The sequence below is a fragment of the Phaenicophaeus curvirostris genome, chromosome 29, assembly GCF_032191515.1.
Source record: "Phaenicophaeus curvirostris isolate KB17595 chromosome 29, BPBGC_Pcur_1.0, whole genome shotgun sequence".
Lineage (NCBI taxonomy): Eukaryota > Metazoa > Chordata > Aves > Cuculiformes > Cuculidae > Phaenicophaeus > Phaenicophaeus curvirostris.
Genome location: NC_091420.1, coordinates 609,060 through 633,011, shown reverse-complemented (window position 1 = coordinate 633,011; position 23,952 = coordinate 609,060). Strand labels below are relative to the sequence as shown.

The 23,952-nt window shown below is 54.0% G+C and overlaps 4 protein-coding genes across 4 annotated transcripts; all 4 read left to right on the top strand.

Annotated features, from left to right (window-relative positions):
- The first annotated feature begins 1,542 nt into the window (after positions 1 to 1,542).
- Positions 1,543 to 2,529, top strand: LOC138732151 (protein S100-A4-like). The gene is made up of 3 exons (XM_069878559.1): positions 1,543 to 1,669; positions 2,027 to 2,181; positions 2,273 to 2,529. Exons 2-3 carry the CDS (start codon positions 2,044 to 2,046, stop codon positions 2,435 to 2,437), a joined length of 303 nt encoding a protein of 100 aa, XP_069734660.1. The 5' UTR covers positions 1,543 to 1,669; positions 2,027 to 2,043; the 3' UTR covers positions 2,438 to 2,529.
- A 5,412-nt stretch (positions 2,530 to 7,941) lies between these two features.
- Positions 7,942 to 8,974, top strand: LOC138732162 (protein S100-A12-like). Its single transcript, XM_069878573.1, has 3 exons — positions 7,942 to 8,069; positions 8,257 to 8,416; positions 8,646 to 8,974. The coding sequence occupies exons 2-3, from the start codon at positions 8,261 to 8,263 to the stop codon at positions 8,832 to 8,834; spliced, it is 345 nt and encodes a 114-aa protein (XP_069734674.1). The 5' UTR covers positions 7,942 to 8,069; positions 8,257 to 8,260; the 3' UTR covers positions 8,835 to 8,974.
- A 2,863-nt stretch (positions 8,975 to 11,837) lies between these two features.
- On the top strand, positions 11,838 to 13,617 carry LOC138732102 (protein S100-A7-like). The gene is made up of 3 exons (XM_069878461.1): positions 11,838 to 11,916; positions 12,694 to 12,916; positions 13,335 to 13,617. Exons 2-3 carry the CDS (start codon positions 12,722 to 12,724, stop codon positions 13,497 to 13,499), a joined length of 360 nt encoding a protein of 119 aa, XP_069734562.1. The 5' UTR covers positions 11,838 to 11,916; positions 12,694 to 12,721; the 3' UTR covers positions 13,500 to 13,617.
- A 4,454-nt stretch (positions 13,618 to 18,071) lies between these two features.
- On the top strand, positions 18,072 to 20,001 carry LOC138732160 (protein MRP-126-like). The gene is made up of 3 exons (XM_069878570.1): positions 18,072 to 18,213; positions 18,801 to 18,959; positions 19,659 to 20,001. The coding sequence occupies exons 1-3, from the start codon at positions 18,205 to 18,207 to the stop codon at positions 19,845 to 19,847; spliced, it is 357 nt and encodes a 118-aa protein (XP_069734671.1). The 5' UTR covers positions 18,072 to 18,204; the 3' UTR covers positions 19,848 to 20,001.
- Positions 20,002 to 23,952: the final 3,951 nt, after the last annotated feature.

Here is a 23,952-nt window from a genome sequence, read left to right as displayed (position 1 = left end):
GTAGGATTTTCCACACAGCAACTCATCCCCAGGAGGCATTTTTTGGAAGAGGTTGAGCAAAACAGCTCCGCACCGCCTCCAGGCAACATACTTGGACTTTAACCCCCGCCAAACCATCCTTGCTGGCTCAGAGAGATGTTCAGTGCATGTTTAGCTCAAAACATAGGAGCTTCCCCGAGTCCAGCTTAGCTTGTAGGTTGGCACAAGCTGCCTTGGGCTTGGGGAGTGAAAGTTGGGCTGGAGGAAGCAGACAGCCAGGTGCAAGGTCTGTGCAAAGCAAAAAAACCCAGTGTCCTCAGTTCCTGCAGAGAAGAGTTTTTCCAAGGAGCTAGAGGAGACCCTTGGCCCCTTTGGGATGTGGATAAGCATCTCTTGGGGGGCTGCATTGGATAAAGCCAACCTGAGCTGCCTGGTTGGCCTTGGAGCTGCGGGACTGCAGTCAAGCAGCCTGCAATAGTGGCTGGAAAGCCCAGAACTCACCCTCCTCCTCCCAAAGCCTCAGCAGCTCCTGGCAGGTCTGGACTAGTTTGCAGAAGGTGCTGCAGCTGCTCCCCAGGAGCTCCAAAACCCAAGAGACACCACTCCAGATTCAAAACGCCCTGACAAATCATCTGCGTCATTGCACAGCAGAGCAGAGCCTGTCCCTGAGTCCCCAAGTAACCCTCGAGTCCCCAAGTCCTTCCAGCATCTCCCCAGCAGCTCTAAACCTTGCCCTACCCCTTCCCAGGATCCTTAGAAAGAGCCCCTGTGAGCTGCCCCCTCCCAGTGATTTGCACCACTTTGCACTTGCTGCCAGGGAGATGAGGTTCAGGCTTGGGATTTTCTTTTGCCAAAATGGTCCTTGAAGGAGTCCCTGACCTGGGGAGATGCTGTTTGGTGAGATTTCACATCCCACTGGGTGCTGGAGCAACCCAGAGCTGGCAGTGGGAGCTTCATCCCCTGTTTTTTTTTCACTCTGGTCCCTGGCTCAGCCAGGCTTGGGGTATTTTTAAGCCCTTGCACTGTGGCGAACAGCTCTGTGTCAGGGAGCTGCAAACTGCTGGCTCTTGGCTTTCCCTCACCACTCCCTGACATGTGCCTGGGAGATGCGGACACCAAAATAGCGCTCCGTTACACAACGGGGCATTGTGACGCACAGCCCTCCCCATTAGGGAACAGAAATTGCTTGCAGTCAAACTGAAAACAGAAAAAAACAAACCCCAAACCCTCATCCAAACCTAAACCTAAATCCCAGCACGGCGATGCTGCCAGGGAGAAACCCTGCTTGGGTTTTTGCGGCTTCAGATATCCCTGAGGATGCTGCCAAACCCACCGCGCGTGGCACCTTGCCCCGCAGTGGCATCGCCTGCCCTCGCTTCATCCCTTGTCCCCAGGGATGCTCCTCGATGAGATGGTCCCCACCCAGCTGCAGGGACGCATTTGGCTCTTTCTAACCCAAACCAGCCCCCTTGGCAGTGCAGGAGCAGGATGGTTAGAGGAGGCCAGGGCTGCTCCCACAGTTTCTTTTCCTCCTTTACCAGCCCATGTCTGAGCAGATGCAGGAGCAGGATTGGTGCCTTCCCATCCAGCCAGTGAGGGAGGTGTCCCAGGCGGGGCTATAAATGCCATGGCCCGACACCAGCTCTCCTCCCTCCCTACCCGTCCTTGGCTGTTTTCGCTTGAGCTGTCGGTGAGTTGATTTTTTTATCTCCAATGCTCCATTCCCCTCCAGAGGTTGCGTTTTGCCTCCAAGGGCTGGAAAAGTGAGTGATCCTGTCCCTGCCTGGTTCAGGCAAGACGGGTCTGCTCCCTCCCTGCATGTTCTCCCCTCTGGCGTGGCTTTCTTGGAGCTCTGATACCAGCAGAGCAACGCCCAGCTTGGGTGCTAACGGGAGGGTCAAATTAAGGAGGAAACGGTGATGCATCCCGGGGCATCAGGGCAGCCTGCACGGTCTGGGGGGCAAGGCTGAACGTCAGCCCCACATCACTGGGTTGTTCGGGGGTGCTGAACTCGACCCTCACCTCCCTGTGGTGTCGGTGGCTCCAGGCTCTCCAGCATTCCCCATGGCAAGTCCCCTGGAGCAGGCGCTGGCCGTGATGGTCTCTACCTTCCACAAGTACTCCGGGAAGGAGGGGGACAAGTACAAGCTCAGCAAGCAGGAGCTCAAGGACCTGCTCATGAAGGAGCTGCCCAGCTTCAGCGTAAGTGTGGGGTCCCATGGGTGATGCTGGGACTGGGGGATATGACCCATGATGCAAACCCCCATTTTAACTCCTTCTTGCCCCTGGGCAGAGCCAAACCAGTGAGGCCAGCTTACAGCAACTCATGAGCCACCTGGACAACAACAGGGACAGCGAGGTGGATTTCCAAGAGTACGTGACCTTCGTGGCCTGCATGGCCATGATGTGCAACGACTTCTTCGTGGACTATCCTGACAAGATGCCACGCAGGAATTGAGCAGGGGACACCAGTCCCAGGCTGCGTTGCTCCTCCCACCACCCTCGAGCCATCTTCCTGATGCTCTTTCAATAAAGGTTTTTTTAAACAAAGTCCTCTGCATGCTTCGCAATGGGGGGTTCTTGCCCCAGGGGTGCTGTCACACTGGAGAAGACCCCATTTCTCCTCCCTGTGTGCGTCATTGGTACTGGATGAGTGAGACCAAGAGTGCTTCCAAGTTGGATTTTGCTCTGCCACAGCCTGGGCACGGTCCCTGAGCCCTCGTAAACCACCTGTGGGGCTGATCCTTGCCAGCCACGTTAGCGTGAGTCAGCGGCAGCACCCTGCCCCGCAGCCCCAGTAACGTTTCGTGGCTGGGCAAGGCGAGGCAGGAGCTTTTGCAGGGATTAGTGTCTCCAGCTGCCTTCACGATAAAAGTGAGGGGCGGACAGCTCTCTTTTTTTTTTTTTAACCATTATGAAGTTCACGCAGGGTCAGCATCCGTTCCCCTACTTGCTGCTCCGTGGGTCAGGTCCCGCTGCACTGGGAAGTCACTCTTGTCCCTTGTCTTCCAAGCAAACCTTTGGGGAGCAGGGTTTCGGTTGCGTTCCTGCTCGGGGTGGGGTTATGGTGTGCAGAGGAGTGGCCGCCCCCATGCACCCAGCCAGCCCCCCCCCCGAGGCAGCAGGAGAGGACTCAGCTCGTGGTTATAAACGTGAGGAGCCGTGCAGCTGCAGATCTCCCTTCTCAGCACCACAGCCTGTCCCGCTCACATCCACGAGTCTCCATTCCCTCCCTCTGATCGCCTTTTCCCTCTGCTGAACAGCTGGGCTGGTGTGCTGGGCTCCAGATGTGCAGCACACCCCTTCTAGATGTGGATGCCCCCACCTCTAACTCGCTGGATGCCAGAGTCTCATGGCTGAAGGCAGCTTGAGAAGGACTATCAAGTGGACATGCCATGAAGGCTTCGCTCCATCCAGCCCTGGCTTTGCCCCTGGAGGATGCCCCCTCTGCGAGCTGCGGGGCAGCGTGCAGGGGCAGCTGGGAGCCACATTTGGGCTGCTCGCTGTGGGTGACCCTGCAGCCACCAGCCCCAGCTGGTGCATCGCCCTGGGGTGGGGTGACGGCAGGGATGGGGAACAGAATGCGACCCACTTATGGTCGGAGCCTGCGGGCTGCATTGAGCTGGGTCTGCAGGGGCTGTCATAGAATCATAGAATCACCAGGTTGGAAAGGACCCACCGGATCATCGAGTCCAACCATTCCTATCAAACACTAAACCATGTCCCTCAGCATCTCGCCCACCCGGCCCTTAAACCCCTCCAGGGAAGGGGACTCAACCCCCTCCCTGGGCAGCCTCTGCCACTGCCCAATCACCCTTTCTGTGAAACATTTTTTCCTGATGTTCAGCCTGAACCTCCCCTGGTGGAGCTTGAGGCCATTCCCTCTCATCCTGTCCCCTGTCCCTTGGGAGAAGAGCCCAGCTCCCTCCTCTCCACAACCTCCTTTCAGGTACTTCTAGAGAGCAATAAGGTCTCCCCTCACAGTTCTCCCTCCTGACCAGCCAGCACTGGGACAAGCTGGAGAGCTGGGGAGCATCCCTCAGGGTGGAGAGAGAGTGATGCCCCAGGTGCTCTCCCCTCCCTGTTTCAAGGCTTGACCAGCTCCCAGTCATCCGCTGAGCTCCTCTCCATAACTGCAGCCCAGCCCTGTGGTGCCCAGAGCTATAGTGTGGACAGGACCTGGAACACAGTGCAAGGTCCTACACCCAAGTCAGGGCAATCCCAAGCACAAGTCCAGGCTGGGTGGAGAATGGATTTGGAGCAGCCCTGAAGAGAAGGACTTGGGGCGCTGTGAGAGGAGAAGCTCCACAGGAGCTGGAGAAGTGCACTTGTAGTCCAAAAGGCCAAGCAAGTCCTGGGCTGCATCCAGAGCCGTGGGACCAGCAGGCAAGGGAGGGGATTCTACCCCTCTGCTTTGCTCTGGGAGACCCACCTGGAGTCCTGCATCCAGTTCTGGAGTCCTCAGCACAGGAAGGACGTGGAGCTGTTAGAGCGAGTCCAGAGGAGGCCACGGAGATGAAGCAAGGGCTGGAGAACAGGCTGGGAGAGTTGGGGTTGTTCAGCCTGGAGAAGAGAAGGCTGCGGGGAGACCTTAGAGCAGCTTCCAGTGATGAAGAGGGCTCCAGGAAAGCTGGGGAGGGGCTCTGGATCAGGGAGGGCAGGGATAGGATGATGGGCAACAGGTTTGAGCTGCAAGAGGGGAGACTGAGATGAGATCTTGGGGAGAAATGTTCTGCTGTGAGGGTGGGGAGATCCAGGTTGCCCAGAGCAGTGGTGGCTGCCCCATCCCTGGAGGGGTTCAAGGCCAGGTTGGATGGTGGGAGGTGTCCCTGCCCATGGCAGGGGTGGGACTGGATGGGCTGTGAGGTCCCCCCACCCCACCTCATTCTATGATTCTATGATTCTATGAATGCAGCAGAGAAGAGAAGGTGAATTTCCAGGGATTTGTCACCCTCCTGAGGGCCCTGGCTGGGAGCTACATGCACTGCAGGGATGCAGAACGTTGAGCTGCGCAGGTCAGGTGACGAGGGGTCCTGTGGGACTTTTGAGGTCCTTTTGTAAGAACCTCATAAAGTTTTCTGTCATATCCTTCTGTCAAGTTTTTCTTCTGTGTTTGTGGTCAGTTTTGAACCTTTAATAAATTAAGACCTCATGGACGACGCTGTTTTTCCTTTCTGCGGGGGCCGAGTGGTCGGGACCGGTGCCCACCAGGTGCTGGTGATGCTTTGCCTGCCCCCATGCCTGGGGCTCCCACCCAGGCGCCGCAGCCTTGGGTTTCCAGGGGCTGGTTTGACCACAGAAGGTTGAAGCTCATCCCCGTGCTCCCCTGAACAGAGAGGGGGGTAGGGATCCCTTGCTCAGCTGAGCACCTGCATAGGGATCAAAAGACATTTCCATCCCTCCTGTCTCAGGAGACAGCCGAGAGTGGCTGCACCACATTTGCATCCAAATGCAGGTGACAGAGACACCTCACAACCCCCAAGACCCTTTTTGTACTTGATTTGTGGCTATTGAAGCTGTCACAATGCTGTTCACAGGCACTCAGCCTGCCTGCGCTCATCCAACAACCTGATCTGGTTGAAGATGTCCCTGCCCAGGACAGGGAGGTTGGACTAGATGACTTTCATGGACCCTTCCAACCCAAACCGTTCTGGGATGCTATGATCCACACCCCCATCACCACTCTGCCCTTGGGGCCATGCTGGCTCCTGTCCCCACGTCCTCACTTGGCCGCAGGGCAGGTACCAACACCTTACGATGGTTCTTGCACTGGAGCGTGGTCTGCCACAGCACAGCAGCTGGGCTCTGGGGTAGAACATAGAATCGTAGAATCATAGAATCACCAGGTTGGAAAGGACCCACCGGATCCTCGAGTCCAACCATTCCCATCAATCACTAACCCATGTCCCTCAGCACCTCGTCCACCCGGCCCTTAAACCCCTCCAGGGAAGGGGACTCAACCCCCTCCCTGGGCAGCCTCTGCCACTGCCCAGTGACCGTTTCCATGATAATTTTTTTCCTGATGTCCATCCTGACCCTCCCCTGGTGGAGCTTGAGGCCATTCCCTCTCATCCTGTCCCCTGTCCCTTGGGAGAAGAGCCCAGCTCCCTCCTCTCCACAACCTCCTCTCAGGGAGTTGCAGAGAGCAATGAGGTCTCCCCTCAGCCTCCTCTTCTCCAGGCTAAACCCCCCCAGCTCTCTCAGCTGCTCCTCTTCTTCTCCAGCCCCCTCCCCAGCTTCGTTGCTCTTCTCTGCACTCGCTCCAGAGCCTCAACATCCTTCTTGTGGGGAGGGGCCCACAACTGACCCCAGGATTCGAGGAGCGGTCTCCCCAGGGCCGAGGCCAGAGGGAGAAGAACCTCCCTGGCCCTGCTGGCCACGCCAGGTCTGATCCAAGCCAAGATGCCCTTGGCCTTCTTGGCCCCCTGGGCCGCTGCTGGCTCCTGTTCAACCAACCCCCCCAGGTCCTTCTCCAGGCAGTTTCCAGCCAGACTTCTCCTAGGCTGGAGCTGCTCAGGGTTGTTGTGTCCCAAGTGCAGGACCCACCATTTGGCCTGGTTAAACCTCATACACCAAGGGCTTCCTGGTGCGTGCGTACGTTCCCTCTGTGGCAGCAGCAGACGGCAGCAGGAGAACCCATGGCCCACATCCATCCCTTCTTGCCCGCCCCACAGCGCACGCGTGTCTCCTCCCACCGCCCCACATGACAGGTGCATCCCTTCTCACCTCCCCACGCCTGCCCCGTCATGTCTCACCCATGGCACATCCCTGTCTCCGCGGATCAGCCCTGCCTGGCTCAGCACCGGGGGGCTCCCCTTTCCCGGCATGACGCACCAGTCTCACTCCACTGTACACCCTGTCTCTTTGTTTCACTCTGTGGCAATTCAAGATTTTCCTGGCACCAGTTCCTCCTGTTACTGGCTTAGGAGGCTGAAAGGGAGATGTTTCACCAGTGTTGTCATTCCCAACTCCTAAAAGCCCCAAAGGATGCCACAGGATTTTGCTGTGCCTGTCCCACCAAGCACAGACCTAGGGTGAAGGACTTGAGCATCCTGGGGCACAGGCTCTGCCCCAGAACCCCCAGATTGTCTTTCCCCAAGACACGCAGAGTTGAGCAGCCCATTCCAGGCACTGGGAACACCAAGAGGTGTCCCACAAGTGGTGAAATTCCCCCAGCACTGGGAGGAAACAGAAATTGCCAATGCCCTCAACTCTCATTGGGTAGCAATTACGGATGCTGGGAAATGCCACCTCCTAACAGTGAGACAGGTTTCTGGGATGTTGGTGTGCCTGGAAATGCAAAACCTTTCTTGGCTTCCTGTCTGGCTATTTAGAAATGGTTCTGGATGGATGATGCTCATGGTTTTGGAAAGAGGGGTGGGGGCAGACACAGCATCTCCAGCCAAACCCAACAACATCAAGACAGTTACAGGAGTGATAAACACCATCCCCTGGTAGGAAAACACATCATCCCACTGGAGACCCTCACTCAGCACCTTACATGTGAGCTGGAAGAGCTTCTATTCCATCATCTCTGCAAATGGCACTGGAACAGGTTGCTCAGGGAATTTCTGGGTGTCCCATCCCTGGAAGTGTTCAAGGCCAGGTTGGATGGGGTTTTGAGCCCCCTGATCCAGTGGGAGATGTCCCTGCCCATGGCAAGGGGTTTGGAATTAGATGATCTTTAAGGTCCCTTCCAACTCAAACCATTCTATGATTCTATGCCCTGAATGGCCCTGCTCCTGGGGAAGCCCCTGCACTGTCACCGACCAGTGATGTTGGCTCCCTGGAAATGTCTCTTTTGGTGCTTCCTTGTTTTGCCCTAACGAGTTTGGTGTGTCCCCTCCCTCATTAAGAGTGGGAGCAGCCAGTTCCTGGAGGAAGACAAGAAATCACTGTCTGGGTGTGCTGCATGGCCTTGCACAATTCTTAGGGTTATCGCCCCGAAGCGTATTTGCAGGTGTCACAAACTGTAGCTCAGGGAGAGTATAAAAAGAGACCTTGCCTCCTCAGTGCAGTCACTGCTCCTGCCTGCTCCTCGCCTCCCGTGCACCACTGCCTGCAGAAGTCAGCCCCAGCACCGCTCGTGGGTGAGTAGCTCTTGGCCAAGCACCTACCATGACAAGCTCTTCTGGTGGCATGGTAGGCGCTGCTGGCAATGCCCCCGGTGTGATCCCATCCCCGTGGAGCAGCCAGAGCTTGTCTGGGGCTCCCAGAAGAGAAGGGAGTCCTTCTCCTCCTATAGGGTTTATCGTTTTGCTGCCTGTCCCTTCCTAGCAAGATGAAATCTGACTTGGAGCTCGCCTTGGAGTGCATGGTCAACATCTATCATGAGTATGCCCCGAAGGACCGCCCTATTGATGACTACCTGAACAAGAGGGAGTTCTCAGATTTGATGAGGAACAACGCTCAGGCCTTCCTCGCCGACACCAGGCCGGTAAGAGCTGAGCATGGCCCCGCTCTCCTAACACTGCAAGAGCTTGCAGGAGCGGTGCCCTCCTTGGGGCATTGGGGGGGGTGACAGTCTCCCAAAGAGGAGAGAGGGTTTTCTAGGGTTTTCCTCAAACCATGCAATCCTTGCTGGGTGAGCCTTGTGCTGTAACTGCAGGCTGGGAGGGTGACCCCATGCTTCACACTGACCTATTTTCCCCTTTGTCCTGCTGCAGCCTAACACCTCCGAGGAGGATTACATCGAGAAGCTCTTTGCCAGAGCAGACAGCGACCACGATGGTTGCCTGAGGTTCACCGAGTTCCTGACCACCCTGAATCTTGTATATATTGATGCCCACAACAGGTCCCACAAGCATTCAGATGTTGGTCATGGCCATGGTCATGATCATGGTCACCAAAACTGAAGCAGTTCCTAGGGTGACTACACCCACGGGATTGTGATTTCCAGCAGCATCACCCGTTCTGCTGGCCTACAAGCACAAATCTGTATCCAAATCTCTGTCATCTGCTTCTGCCTATGGCATTGGAATAAAAGGTCTTTCTTCAAGCATGAAATACACCCGTGTTGTGTGTCCTGTTGTCTCCAGGAAGGATGCAAAGTGCACCCAGCCTGTGGGGGAGTAAATGCAGATTGCACTGGAGAAGCTATGGGCACGGGAAGGTGCCATGAGGAGGATTTTGCACCAGGACAACCGCATTGCTGTGTCCCAGCTGAGCGGTAGAGGCTGCATGGGCTCTCTGTCTTGAAGCCTGCCAGCCCCTGGCATGTTCCCCACTGCCCTCCTGCATCAAATCTGCATCAAATCCATCACACTGGGGAGGTTCTGGGAAAGAGGCAGCCAGTGGCTGCACAGGAACACCATTAATCTTGGTTTTCCCAGCCCCTCTTTGCAGCAGCTCCAGGATGCACCATGGGCAAAGCACAGACAGGGGCAGCTTTCCCAGATGCCTGCTGAGTCCCTTCTTTGGTGCTGGGAGTGCAGCAACCATGCGTGTGATGCACAGTAGGCAACCCAGCACCCATCTTGCAAGCCCTGATGCAGCAAGATACAAGGCTGAGGAGCGCCGGGTAGCTGGTGTTAACTCTGCACAATAGAATCATTGAATCATAGGATGGTTTGGGTTGGGTTGGACAAAGTACATCCAGCCCCAGCCCCTGCCATGGGCAGGGACACCTCCCACTGCATCAGGGGCTCCAAGCCCCATCCAACCTGGCCTTGAACCCCTCCAGGGATGGGGCAGCCACCCCTGCTCTGGGAAACCTGGGCCAGGGCCTCCCCACCCTCACAGCAAAACATTTCTCCCCAAGATCTCATCTCAATCTCCCCTCTTGCAGCTCAAAACTATTCCCTCTTATCCTATCCCTGCACTCCCTGCAGTCAAGAGCCCCTCCTCAGCTTTTCTGGAGCCCCTTTCAGCTCTGGAAGCTGCTCTAATGTCTCCTCGTAGCCTTCTCTTCTCCAGGCTGAACTACTCCAACTATCCCAGCCTGGCCTCATACAAGAGGTGCTCCAGTACTCGTGGTTCTTCTCTGGGGGAATCAAGTCTGATGTTTCAGTTAGCATGGGTCACAGCATGTTTACCAGCCATGCTGGGCTCCTAGACACTTGATACAGGAGTAGAAAAGAGCTCATGGATCTGCCACTGATTGTACACTGAGTGGGAGACCCTCAGGCCCAGGAGGATTCATCATTTCCTACCTCAGCTGAAACCAGAAGCCTGTCCCATGGGAAACCAAGTCATGAAAGGAAGCACAGGGTCATTGTGTGGTTATTCGCACTCGGTGACACAAGTGATCACCGTGTGGCTCCAATGGGGAGCAGCCCTTCTCCCTCAGAGGCAGATGTTACTCAGTTCCCTGCCAGAACACCCAGGTGGGCATCACTCCCCTTGTGGAACTGGGTATGGCGAGCTGCCCCCTGCCCCAGGTTTTGGGGAGCATGGCTGGGAAAGACAGGAATTCAGAGCCCACTGGGCTGTCTGCGCGGCGATTACACAAGTGCATAGTGTGAAAAAAAGCAGCCTCAGCTGATGCTTTGCCAGTTGGGGAATGAGGATGCAGTTTGGGATTATCGACACTCCCTCTTAAGTAGAGTAGAAAAAACAGAAAACTCAATAAAGTGAGTCAGGGATACCAGAATAAACCTCATGCAACAATTCTTGATACTGCCCTGGGGACACGTAAGAAGCATCCTCAAACAAGAATGGTGACCCTTTTGTTTTTCTGTTCCTACCCTCCTTCCTGGCAACTATTGTCTTTTTTACATCTCTTTACAGGGTCTTCATTCTTATGGTACCTGTTCTGCTAACACAGGATAGGTGGGCACAGAGGTGACTTGCAAAACACTTGCAAGTTCATGCTCCCGCCAGCAAAGATCCTGACCTCAGGTTTACTTCTTGTTTTCTTCATGAAGTTGCCGGAGCAAGAAGAAAAGTTCAGGTACAAGTGATGTGAAAACAGAAAGTAATGGAAAATACTCTGGAAATGAATTTATCAAAAGGTGGATGCTGCCTCCATCTTCGCTGGTCGTCACACAATCACAGAATCCTGGAATGGTTTGGGTTGGAAGGGACCTCAAAGCCCATCCGGTTCCAATCCCTGCTATGGTCAGGGACACCTCCCTCTGGTTCAGAGGCTCAAAGCCCCATCCAACCTGGCCTTGGACACCTCCAGGGTTGGGGCACGGATGTGTTCAACCAGTTAGTATGGTAGAAAACAAGGAGATCACATTAAAAACAACCAAGGGACAAAGACACATGGAAACCAAGTCATATGGAAAAGCCAAAGGGTGATGGGTATAAGTTGCTCCTGGGGAGATTCCAATTGGGTTGCAGAAGAAAATCTTTCAGCATGAGAACTGTTAAATATTGGAGTAACCTCCCCTGGGAGTGCTGGATTCCTCTACACTGGACACTGTTAAGGCTCAGCTTGGCAGTGTGCTTGGCCATCTCATTGCAACCATATATCGCCTTAAAAGGTTGCACCAGATGATCCTTGAGGTCCCTTCCAACCCGGCATTCTCTGATTCCGTGATTATCTGTGTCTCTCTGAAACAGCCCATCTTCTGCACTGGTGTGAGAGCGTGCAAAGTGGTCAGCACGTGGCAAAACGTACAAAGTTCTGGTGAGTCTGGTCAAGATGGATTCGCTTTTTGCACTCACGTTGACGTGTGGTGGAACATCCAGTGTTCTTCTCATTCTTTGCCCAGCACATAAGCAGAGGTGACAGTGGGATGGAAGGACAACATTTCCAAAGCCTGGTGGGTGCAACCAGGAACTATGAACAAAAGTATGAGACAGGGAGGGGTTCAGAAGTTCCCACCTTGCAATTTCCAGCTACGGGAAGTCTTAACTCAAGCTGTTGCTTGCTGCAGGTGTGTCACCATCTCTGATGAAAGGGGACCTCAGACATGTATAAAAGGGTGTCCTAGGCTCTTGAATCACTATAACAAACCCATCTCCTGCAAACTCACCTTGGAGACAAAGGTAAGCGACACTACAATCGTTATTGCAGGAAAGATGAAGGAGAAGTGACTTTGGATATCACTTCATGTCACGCTTGTTTTCTTCCAGGGTGATGCTTTGCTTGGGGCAGGGTACGAGGCTGGTTTTGGCTACAAGAAGTTAATGGCATTTCTGTGCCACCCTTAGTGGAGATGTAGTTGTTTCTGCTGGCATGGAGAGCACCTTCTGGGGCTGTCACCTGCACAATGACACCCAGCAGAGAGCAGAGTCTGTGCTCAGTGACTAGATAAAAGGGTTTGCAGCCCAAAGAGGCAAGGGAGATTCTCAGAGAGAGGAAGAGGAGGGCAGGCAGAGGCTGCAGTGAAGCCCGTACATGATAGGGTTGCCCCCTGCCTTGAAGTCATCCTCGCTGGCAGTGGCATGAAGCAGCTCCACGACTGCAGCCTGGTGGGTTTGTCTAACTCACTTGACAAATGTCTCCAGGTCAATATGAATGAAGTGCTTCTTGGATGAAGCTAAAATTAGAGACAGTTGGCTGATGCTGTACAATGCTGATACCCCTCAAACTGCTTATTACCTGCTCAGCACTGAGGAGCCACTGGCTGCTCCCAGGCACGCTGGGCACTGCTGGCTTGCTCTTCAGCCCTGGTGAGGAAGCAACCCCTGGTGCAGAACCTGCTCCTAGGCTGGGGATGTGCAGCACAATCCCCTTTTGGAGTGTGTGGGATGGGGGCCAAGAGAGTGGCACGTGGTACCTGATTTTTGATGCGCCTCCTGGCTTTTGTGGTTCCTCCGCAGTTTCTGCAGGTACCTCAAGTGTTTGGCCATGTCTGCAAGCACTACAACCACCTCTCCCCAGTCTCGGCAGTTCCCAGGAAACTGCAGCATGGAGCAGGCCCTGGAAGCCATTGTGAAGATCTTCCACCGGTATAGTGTCCGGGATAGCGAGCTTGACTTACTCAGCTTCAAGGACTTCCAGACATTGCTGCAAGAGCAGGCATCAAACTTCCTGCAAGTTTGTGTGAGTGTTTACAGGAGCTGTGTTGTACTTCCCAGGGTGATGATCTCCTTAGAGGGCTGGTAGGGGAGATGAGACTGAGGTTGCCCCCAGGGATGCTCCTAGAGGTGGGCTGCAGTCCCCACCAAGGGCTATGGTTCATGAAGTGGGTGTTTGTTACCAGACACAGCTTCGTCTGTGTGCTGTGGGGTCACCTGCACTCATCCCTCCTGAGAATGCAGGGGTGCTGAGCAGCCAAGGAGGCTTGGGACAAGAGCCTGTTCAGCTGCAGTATTAACCAGGGGCTAACGGCAACGTAAAAAGGGGTCACAGTTATCCTGCAGCTTCCAAACCCTTCCTGGGGCATGCATGGCTCAGTTCCCACCAGTGGGTGTGCAGCCCAGGGAGGGGACACACTAACCCCTCTGTCACCCCATTGCAGGACAGGAATCGTCGCAACTACTTGTCTGAGCTCTTCAAAGAGACAGACATAAATCACGACAGACAGATCAGTTTTGAGGAGTACACCATCGTGCTGGCCAAGCTGGCCACGTATGTGCATCGCCTGAGCCACGGCCAAGACCCCTGCAAACCAGAGAAGGATTGAGATCTCCATGCACGTCCTGTGAAAACCTCAGTGAGGGTTGCTTATAGGAATTGGGCTCTGGCTGCTTTCTGTCTGCTTGGATCTGTCATGCTTATGGGACAATAAAGCATCACTTGAAGTTCTCAGAGTCCTTATTTCAGCCTTTGGCACCCGCCTGTCATGGATGGGGAGGGCAGTCATCAGCTGCAGGGAATGCCTGGTCCTGCCAGAGCCATGGGATAAAGGCTCACGCAAATGAGGCGACACAAAACCCCATAATGAAGCTTATCATCAAGATGTAGTGGGTGGGCAAGAGGTCTATTGCTCAGGGTCTGGTCAAAGCTGAGCAGGCTACAGCAATGGGCTGGGATGGTTTCAATGGCCAGAAGACCAGTGCAATCATGTCCTGAACTGGAAGGGTCTCACAAGGACCATTGAGTCCGACTCCTGTCCTAGCACAGGACAACCCCAAGATTCGCACCATGTGCCTGAGGGCATTGTTCAAACGCTTCTGGAACAATTGTCAAGCTTAATGCTATGACTGCTTCCCTGGGAGCTGTTCCAGTGTTCCACCACACTCTGGGGTAAGAACCTTCTCCTAATGTCCAGCCTAACCCTCCCCAGCACATCTTCCTACCATTCCCCCAGGGGCAGAGAGAAGAGATCAGTGCCTTCTCCTCCTCCTCTCGTGACAAAATTGTAGAGCACAATGAGGTTTCCTCTCAGTCTCCTCCAGGCTGACCACACCGACTTCAGCTGCTCCTCACACAGCTTCCCTTCTAAACCCTTCAACAACTCCGTGCCCTCCTCTGGAAACTCCCCAGTAGCTTTAGATCCTTTTCATCCTGTGGTGCCCAAACTGCACCCAGTACTCAAGGTGAGGCCACACTAGTGTGGAGAAGAGCAGGACAATCATCTCCCTTGACCAACGAGCAATGCTGTGTTTGATAGACCCTAGGACATGGTTGCCCTCTTGGTTGCCAGGGTGCATTGTTGGCTCACGGTCAACTTGGCATTGACCAGAATCCCCAGTTCCCTTTCTGCAGGGCTGCTCGTGAGCTGGTCTGACATTGCTCAAAAGTACTCAGGAACCAAGGCTGAGCCTGTGTCCCATGGCTGTCTTGAACTAAACCCATGACTAGGAACCAGAACATATCTCCTGTCCTGATCCCGGGCTAAAACCCTACTGCGAAACACAGCAGACCTCAGTGACAAACCCTGGTGCTCCCTCTTCCCTCCTCAGCCACTCACTTGCCCGTAAATGTGTTTTGAAAGAGTTTTGCAACCACTGCCAAGCATGGGATGCACAACCAGGTCTCAAGTCCTCAGGGCACAACCAATCCTAATCATCTCAAACCAGATCTTTCACTTACTGTAACTACAAGGATGCTTCACACTTCTTCCTTAATCAATCCTGGTGGCCTTGGGGCCAGGATTGCAGCTTGCTGCAGGCAGACTTAGGGGCACAGCTGGACAGGGGGGCACTGCCTGCAAAGAGAGCTGCAGATCAAGGCAAAAATTCTGTTAGAACACAATTCCCATGTCACTTTAATGACTGCACTGGTGGTGTCCAAAAAAAAAAAAAAAGGATCCATGAACCAGCGTGCAATTGGTCAATAACTACACCACAGAGAGAGATGTTGTTTTAGTCCCAGGTGCTCGGAGATTTTCCACTCTACTGTATTCTGGTTAGACCTCACCTGGAGCCCTGTGTCCAATTCTGGAGTCCTCAGGACAGGAAGGACATGGATCTGTTGGAGAGAGTCCAGAGGAGGCTACTGAGATGATGCGAGTGCTGGAGAACCTCTGGTATAAGGCCAGGCTGGGAGAGTTGGGGTTGTTCAGCCTGGAGAAGAGAAGGCTGCGGGGAGACCTTAGAGCAGCTTCCAGTGCTGAAGGGAGCTCCAGGAAAGCTGGGGAGGGGCTCTGGATCAGGGAGTGCAAGGACAGTATGACAGGGAACAGTTTTGAGTTGCAAGAGGGGAGATTGAGATGAGATCTTAGGGAGAAATATTTTGCTGTGAGGGTGGGGAGGCCCTGGCCCAGGTTGCCCAGAGCAGTGGTGGCTGCCCCATCCCTGGAGGGGTTCAAGGCCAGGTTGGATGGGGCTTGGAGCCCCTGATGCAGTGGGAGGTGTCCCTGCCCATGGTAGCAGGTGGGACTGGATGGTCTTTGAGGTCTCTACCGACCCATAACAATATATGATTCTATGATTAATTTAAGTTCCCAACTACTTATTCAAAAGTCATGCAAATACATCGCTCAATTATTTAATCACACAGCTGAACAAACTTTCCTCCTGTACCACAAAAATTACAAAAGATAATCACTACCTGGGACCCATCTTGCTTAAATCTCCTGCCTGTCTGATGATCCGAAGTTACTTGTAAAGATATTTAAAATCATAGAAAGGTTTGGGTTGGAAGGGACCTCAAAGCCCATCCAGTGCCACCCCTGCCATGGGCAGGGACACCTCCCACTGCATCAGGGGCTCCAAGCCCCATCCAACCTGGCCTTGAACCCCTCCAGGGATGGGGCAGCCACCCCTGCTCTGGGCAACCTGGGCCAGGGCCTCCTCAGCGTTATAGTACATAATTTCTTTGCAAGATCTCATCTGAATCTCCTCTCTTTCAGCTGAAACCCATTCCCCCTTATCCTAAAACACCATGGGCTTTCACCAACACTGCATTTAAAACACAAACCTGAGGTCTCATCCTGGCTGCCTGGTCAGCATGTTGGAGGATGCAGCCACCATCCCTCTTCGGAAATCCTTGGGCTGTCCCACACCCTGTAATCAGTCCTTGCTCTTCCTCACCTCTGAGAGGATAAAATGACCTAAAGTATGGTTTCCTGAAATTGCTACAAAACTCTGCAACTGAGCGGATGGTCCTCAACACCCTGTTGTGAAACGCCCTGGCCCTTCTCCAGCGGCTTCGCGCTCCTGTTGTGAAATCTATTGCACCCTCCCTGTGAAGACCAGGATCCAGGTGGCCACTGTGCCTGAACCTGGGCTGCATCCTCAAGCAGCTCCCTGCAAGGTGCTGCCCCATCTCAGCTCACCTGGAACCTGCCCGAGGCCAACCATATCCTGGTCTGCAATGAAAGTGTGACCAGAGGGTGAGGAAAGACACCTCACCTGGAGCCTGTGTCCAGTTGTGGAGTCCTCAGCACAGGGAGGACATGGAGCTGTTGGAGCGAGTCCAGAGGAGACCACAGAGATGATCTAAGGGCTGGAGAACCTCCTGTACAAGGACAGGCTGAGAGAGTCGGGGTTGTTCAACCTGGGGAAGAGAAGGCTGTGGGTAACCTTAGAGCAGCTTCCAGTGCTGAAAAGGGGCTCCAGGAAAGCTGGGGAGGAGCTCTGGGTCAGTGGTTGCAGGGGCAGATCAAGGGGAACAGTTTTGAGCTGCAGGAGGGGAGAAATGTTTTGCTGTGAGGGTGGGGAGGCCCTGGCCCAGGTTGCCCAGAGCAGGGGTGGCTGCCCCATCCCTGGAGGGGTTCAAGGCCAGGCTGGATGGGGCTTGGAGCCCCTGATGCAGTGGGAGGTGGGACTGGATGGGCTTTGATGTCCCTTCAAACACAAACCATTCCACGATTCGTTCTCTGATTCTATCCATGGCCCCATTTTGGCTTCTGGTTTGTTTTAGGGCTTAGTAGAAGGTTTGGCAGGTTACACCCCCTCTCCCTACCCCCCCAAGACAAGTTGGCTAATTCATTTCAACGCAGCAGCACCGGAAAATCTCGTTTTGCTCCTCATCTTGGCTGCTGTGAGCGACAAGTGCCTGCGTTGGGTCCCTGCAGCACTGAGTAACAACAAGAAGAAAAGAAACCACAAAGCAGGACACAGTCCTCAAAAGTAAAAATACACCTTTTGGCCACGCCCAGGCTCCAGGGCTCAGAGCACACCTCAGGTGGCGAGAAACAACCCTTGGCATGGAGAAACAACCCTTGGCATGGACTGTCGCTAACCTGAAGAGCCAAAATGAAGTTCCTGGAGCCCCGCCAGGGTGGGAACCTGCCCCGTATTGTTTTTTCTTTCACAGAGAGCTGCTTGCTGCAGGCAAGGGATGGTCCCGCAGCACCAGCTCTGTCCCCGTGTCACACCAGGGCCATGCTCTCTGGCTAAAGGTGGGCAACAGGGGGATGGTTTTGCTTGCACAGGACTGTCATGGAATCATAGCACCATTCAGGCTGGAAAAGACCTCCGAGAAGAAAGAAAGAGACCTGCAAAAAGACCTTTGAGCTAGAAGTGAAGATCTTAGATGAGATCTTAGGGAGAAATGTTTTGCTGTGAGGGTGGGGAGGCCCTGGCCCAGGTTGCCCCATCCCTGGAGGGGTTCAAGGCCAGGTTGGATGGGGCTCAGAGCCCCTGATGCAGTGGGAGGTGTCCCTGTCTCAGGGAGTGTGACTGGATGGGCTTTGAGGTCCCTTGCAATCCAAACCATTCCATGATTCTAGGGTGAAGGGGACCGAGTTGCAGTGACATGGCCACACCAGGGTACGTGACAAACCAACCTTGCAGGAAAAGCCACAGAGAAGCCTTTTAAGGAACTGGCCCAGAGCCTTAAGCAACGCACAAGTATGTCACGGAGATGGACTGGAACTGGAAGAAACGGAGACATTTCACAACTGGTGGAGTGGCACAGGCGGACGGCCAGACTATAAGAGATGCTGCGCTTGGGACCCGCCGCATTCCAGCCAGAGTGGATCTTGCTACTTCGTCAAGATGAGCAAGGCAAGTCTAGGGGTCACAAGGGTGTTTAAAGTCTCCATGGTCTTTTCTAGGTGCCAGATGGGCCACCAGAGGTGGAGGGAACCTTGGGGACCTGCTTCTCACCACGTGAGCTGCCATCAGCTGCTGGCAGAGGATAACCATCTCCACTCAGGCTCATCTGACTGCAACCCACAAGGAGAGAGGTCTCCCTGCAGCACAGCCTGACCACCAAAGGGGCTCCTGGATGCTGGATCTCATACTCAACGTCTGCGTCTTTCTCTAGTGTTTTCAGCTTGGCTCCAGCAGTGCCCGACTCGCAGAAGGCACATTCTGTGGGGGGAAAAGCAGATTTCAGTTGTTACCTGTGGCTGCACAGCCCAGAACAGAAGCAGGCAAAGGCTGCAACCCCTGTCAGAGTCCTTTGGCTTGCAGAGAAGAGCAAATTCAGAACAAATAGCTCGAATTTATCCTCCCCCAAAAGAGTGACTGAGCAAAAGCAGGCTGCATTCTCCTCTGGAGTGGAGCTGTACTAGAGCCTCACTGGTTTACATCAGACTTTCTCATCTATTGTGGTTCCTGATGTTACTCCATGTAATTTTCTCTTCCAGACCTCCCAGACCCAGGAGCATCTCTCTGACCTCGAGAAGTCCATGGATGTCATCATTGATGTCTTCCACCAGTACTCAAGACGAGAGGGGGACAGAGACACTCTGACCAAGCAAGAGCTGAAGCTCATGATTGAGAAGCAGCTTGCAAACTACCTGAGGGTGAGTGGAGTCCAAGCAGGGTTTGTTGTGACCCACGTGGGGAGGGAGCCAGGCTGGACCCTGTTGACCAAATGCCCCAAGGGGCTGGATTCAGCCCCTTCCTACTCTGCTTTCCTGCTCCAACACCTTCTACCCAGACCCTCCCTGGCCAACAACCACTTTCCAAGCATGCTCCATAAAGACAGATGAAGGAAACCCACTCACGTCTGGGTGAACCTGTAGCCAAATATCTACCCTCACCATCTTATCTGCAAAAAATAGGTTCATATTGTCCAACAGCTCCTTTGTTCTAACAGATCAAGTAGCAACCATGTCAGAAATCAACCCAAAAGACCATTTTTATAATAACTCACTTTGCTAAAGCAGAATGCAAAGTGTTTTTAATCCAAGATGCTAAGGGAACAGCCGATCTAACAGTGCCTCCTTCATTGGTCTCCACGTTGTACCATGTGCCTGCAGGGCTGCAAGTTTATTGCTCTGTGATTTCTTTATTGTTGCATGTGAATCATGGTTGCACCCAAAGCAATGGGTGATGAACATAGAATGGTTTGGGTTGGAAGGGACCTTAAATATTATCCAGTTCTGAACCTGGCATGAGGATGGAGCCATGCACAGCACTGGGCTGTTGGACATCTGGCACCTGTAAAGGTTAAGCTGTGAATGATGGAACTTCTCTCTCACCTTTTCCCTACCTTTCAGCATGTGAAAAACAAGGCCACCATTGATGAAATCATGAAGGACCTGGATGTCAACAAGGATGCTCAGATCAGCTTCTCTGAGGTGATGATGCTGGTCATCCGGGTGACCATTGCCACCCACGAACACCTCCATGACGTTGAGGACCAGCAGCATCAGCAGCACAAACACCAGCACCAACACCACCACTGAAGCAGACTGTGGTCTCTGGCTGAAGGCACCACACTGTAATTGCAGCCCCTGATTTCCTCTCTCCACCCCTATTTTCCCACCTCCCTCTGTCCTTTCCATCAAGTTTGATGGTTTTGGTGCCAAATAAAGATTTGCCTTGAGGCTGTCAAAGCTCTTTTGTGTGTCTGCGTGGGTTTCCTCAAGGCAGTTCTGCATTTCTCCTTCCTCCCATTGTGGCTTTAAAACAGGCAAACCCACCTTGGAGACAGCCTGTGGGTTCCCAGGGGGGAGCTGGGTGCCTGGAGAGAGCACGAGGGTTCATTGCAGCGGGTGTTCACAATGCTCCGACACAAGGTGCTCTGTAGGTCAAGGAGGGCAGCACAGTTTGACAGGTCTTTGTACTTCCAACCACAAAGAAGTCCAGTTTGGAATTGTAGAATCATGGAATAGTTTGGGTTGGAAGGGATGCCAAAGCCCATCCAGTCCCACCCCTGCCAGGGGCAGGGACACCTCCCACTGCATCAGGGGCTCCAAGCCCCATCCAACCTGGCCTTGGGCACCTCCAGGGATGGGGCAGCCACCCCTGCTCTGGGCAACCTGGGCCAGGGCCTCCCCACCCTCACAGCAAAACATTTCTCCCCAAGATCTCATCTCAATCTCACCTTCTTCAGCCCAAAACTTTTCCCCTCATCCTCTCCTTGCACTCCTTGATCCAGAGCCCCTCCCCAGCTTTCCTGGAGCCCCTTTCAGCCCTGGAAGCTGCTCTAAGGTCTCCCCGCAGCCTTCTCTTCTCCAGTCTGAACAACCTCAACTCTTCCAGCCTATCCTTGTACAGGAGATTCTCCAGCCCTCACACCATCTCTGTGGCCTCCTCTGGACTTGCTCCAACAGATACAGGTCCTTTTGATCTGAAAACTCTCTGCATGTCTCCTAGGATTAAGCTGCAGTGGTCTGTGAGAGCTGGAAGGAAGGGCAGGGATGAATGCACACTTTTCTGGAGGAGCACCCTTTTTTAGTGAAGTTTTGCTCTCCAGGGCCCTCATAGGGCTGGGATGGAGCTGGAGGATGGTTGTGTTTAGTTTTAGTACTATAGCCAGTGGTAAGATCCAGCTACTGGGTTTCATGTGGAGAGGAACCTCAGCTCTTCAACCAGAGCATCCCAATTTTCCACCGTTACTAATAGCTGCTTTCTGGAGTAAAGAGCCTCCGATGCTGCTGAGCAGCCTCCTGCTGGGCGTGCTTAGAGCTTCACTAAGCATTTGTCTTTTAGAGGGAGGGAAGGAACAATTGTGATTTCCTAAGGGTGAGTCAAAGCCCTGAAATCATCCTGCTCTGCAAAGGAACCTGCCTTAGCTTCCCCAAAACAGCAGCACTGAAGCAAGCACCCTGGTTAACACAAGACAGCTGTGAGTTTGCTTCACTGCTGCCGGCCAGGTTGCTTCAGCTTCCTCTGGAGACAGTTTTGACATCTGAAATATCCATCACATTCTTACAAAGCAAAATCTGCTGCAGCAGCCAGAGTCCACTCAGTCTGACTGCAATCTGCACAGTGGAAGGTGTCCTGTGGAGCCAGACCCTACGCCCAACACCTGACCCTGCAGACCAACATGATGATTCTAAAACCCTGTAGGATCATAGAATCATGGAATGGTTTGGTTTGGAAGAGGCCTTAAAGATCATCCAGTTCCACCTCCCTGCTACAGGCAGGACACCTCCCACTGCATCAGGGGCTCCAAGCTCCATCCAACCTGGCCTTGGACTCCTCCAGGGATGGGGCAGCCACCACTGCTCTGGGAAACCTGAGCCAGGGCCTCCCCATCCTCACAGGAAGAACATTTCTCTCCAAGATCTCAACTCAATCTCCCCTCTTGCAGCTCAAAACCATGCCTCTCATCCTCTCCCTGCAGTCAAGAGCCCCTCCCCAGCTTTCCTGGAGCCCCTTTCAGCCCTGGAAGCTGCTCTAAGGTCTCCCCGTAGCCTTCTCTTCTCCAGGCTGAACAACCCCATCTCTCAGCCTGGCCTCATACAGGAGGTTCTCCAGCCCTTGCATCATCTCCGTGGCCTCGTCTGGACTCACTCTAACAGCTCTATGTTCCTCCTGTTCTGAGAACTCCAGAGCTGGACACAGGGCTCCAGGTATGGAAGAAGGTGTTGGATACACCTCAACTGCTTTGTATCCCATGCTGAGGGGGACTGGTTGGTCAGGCTGATGGGCAAGGTGCCTTGGTGCCCACAGCCACTCTGCCCATGCAGGGACGAGGATGGAACCCGGGCTCCTCCAGCCCCACTGCCCCAGGAGAAGTGCTCCAGAAGAGGGGCAGCGACCAGCCCCACTGCATCACCCCCACGTTGTAAAGCAGTGCTCGACATCCACAAGCTGAGGACCAGGCAGCCTGCGACAAGCTCCTGCTGCCACCTGGTGGCCACCAAGGACGCCGGTGTGGCTACTGTCCCCGAAGCAGCCCAGGAAGCCCGTGGTCCTGCCCTGCTCCCCAGAGGCTGCATGGCAGGACGCAGCAGCAAAGCACCCAGGGCCTCGTCCTGTGACCCCTTATTCATCACATCCCCTGTTCCTGCACCTCCAGAGCTGTTTGCAATAAGTAGGATTGTCTTGATTTACATGCTGGTAGCGAAACCTGAACGTTTGGGCTCAGCTGGTGCTGTGAGGACAATGCACCACCTTGCAAACAGCTGTAACGCCTCTCTCACACACCCCCTGCTCAAGCACCCACACAGTTGTGCTGGTAAAGGCTCCTCTCTTTCCCAGTGCTGCCACAGCAGCAATTCTTGAGCAGGGATGCTCTCCTCTGCTCTGCCCTGGTGAGGCTGCATCTTGAGTCCTGTGTCCATTTCTGAGCTCCCCAACCCTAGAAAGACAAGGAGCAGCTGTGGAGAGCCCAGTAGAGGCCATGGAGATGAGGAGGGGACTGGAGCATCTCTCTTAGCAGGAAAGGTGGAATGAGCTCTGTCTGTTTAGCCTGGAGAAAAGAGGACTGAGAGGGGATCTATCAGTGATCAATATCTACAGAGCAGGTGTCAACAAGATGGGGCCAGACTCTTCTCAAGGTTGCCCAGGACAAGGAGCAATGTGTACAAACCAGAGCACAGGAAATTCCATCTGAACATGAGGAAGAACTTTCCTGCACGGATGACTGAGACAGGAGCAGGGAGGGTGTGGAGTCTCCTTCAGAAATATTCAAACCTGCTTGGACATGTTCCTGTACAACCGGCTCAAAGTGACCCTGCAAAGTGGGTTGGACTCGATGAGCTCCAGAGGGTCCTTCCAACCTCCACCATGCTTGGATTCCATGATCCCAAGTTCTGTAGGAAGCAGTAGAATGATCTTTAAGGTTCCTTCCAACCCAAACTGGTCTAAGACTCTGTGATTCCTCCAGGGCACAGGTGAAAGCAGCAGGCAAATGGTGGATTCAGGCGAATGCTAAATCCTCCTCACCTTTCCCTGCTCAGGGGGCTCGTGCCCCACATGTCTCTCCCTAAGTTTTGTCCCGCTAAGTGTGTCAGTCTGGTCCCTGTCTAAGGACTGTATTCCCCCTAGCTGCCACCCCATCATGTCCCATCAAAAAAAGCCTCAGGGTGACCCTGCCAGCTCCTCACAACCCTGACCTCCTCACAAAGCTCCCAAAGCTGGAGAAAAAGAAGCTGAAGTCTCCAGGGCTGGGTTTTATAAACGACCCTACAACGAGGAGATGTGATCCATCTGGGGCTGAGCTGTGCCCCCCAGCCCCAGCATCCCCATCCTACCTGGGTCCTCCTGCCCACCAGGTCCCCCTCCATTCACTGCAGATCTCCTCTACTTGATGCAGACCCCTTTGACCCCCCCAGACCCCTCCATGTGGTGCCAGCAGCACAGGAAGGGTTGTGTAATGCCCAGCTCTGTGGCAACTGGTGACTTTGAAGCACGGTGCACGTCACACTTGTTATTAGTCTAGACATGCAGATAAGGATGAGCCACAGTGGGGTGAAACTGGTTGGTCCTGAGGGGCTGGTGAGGCCCATGGCCAGGAGACAGCCTGCTGTCGTGGGCAATCTCCCACCCGGAGCCCAGCAAAGCCAGCCTGATGAAATTGTGGATGGGGATGGCCACCGCAGGATGGCAGCGTGGTGG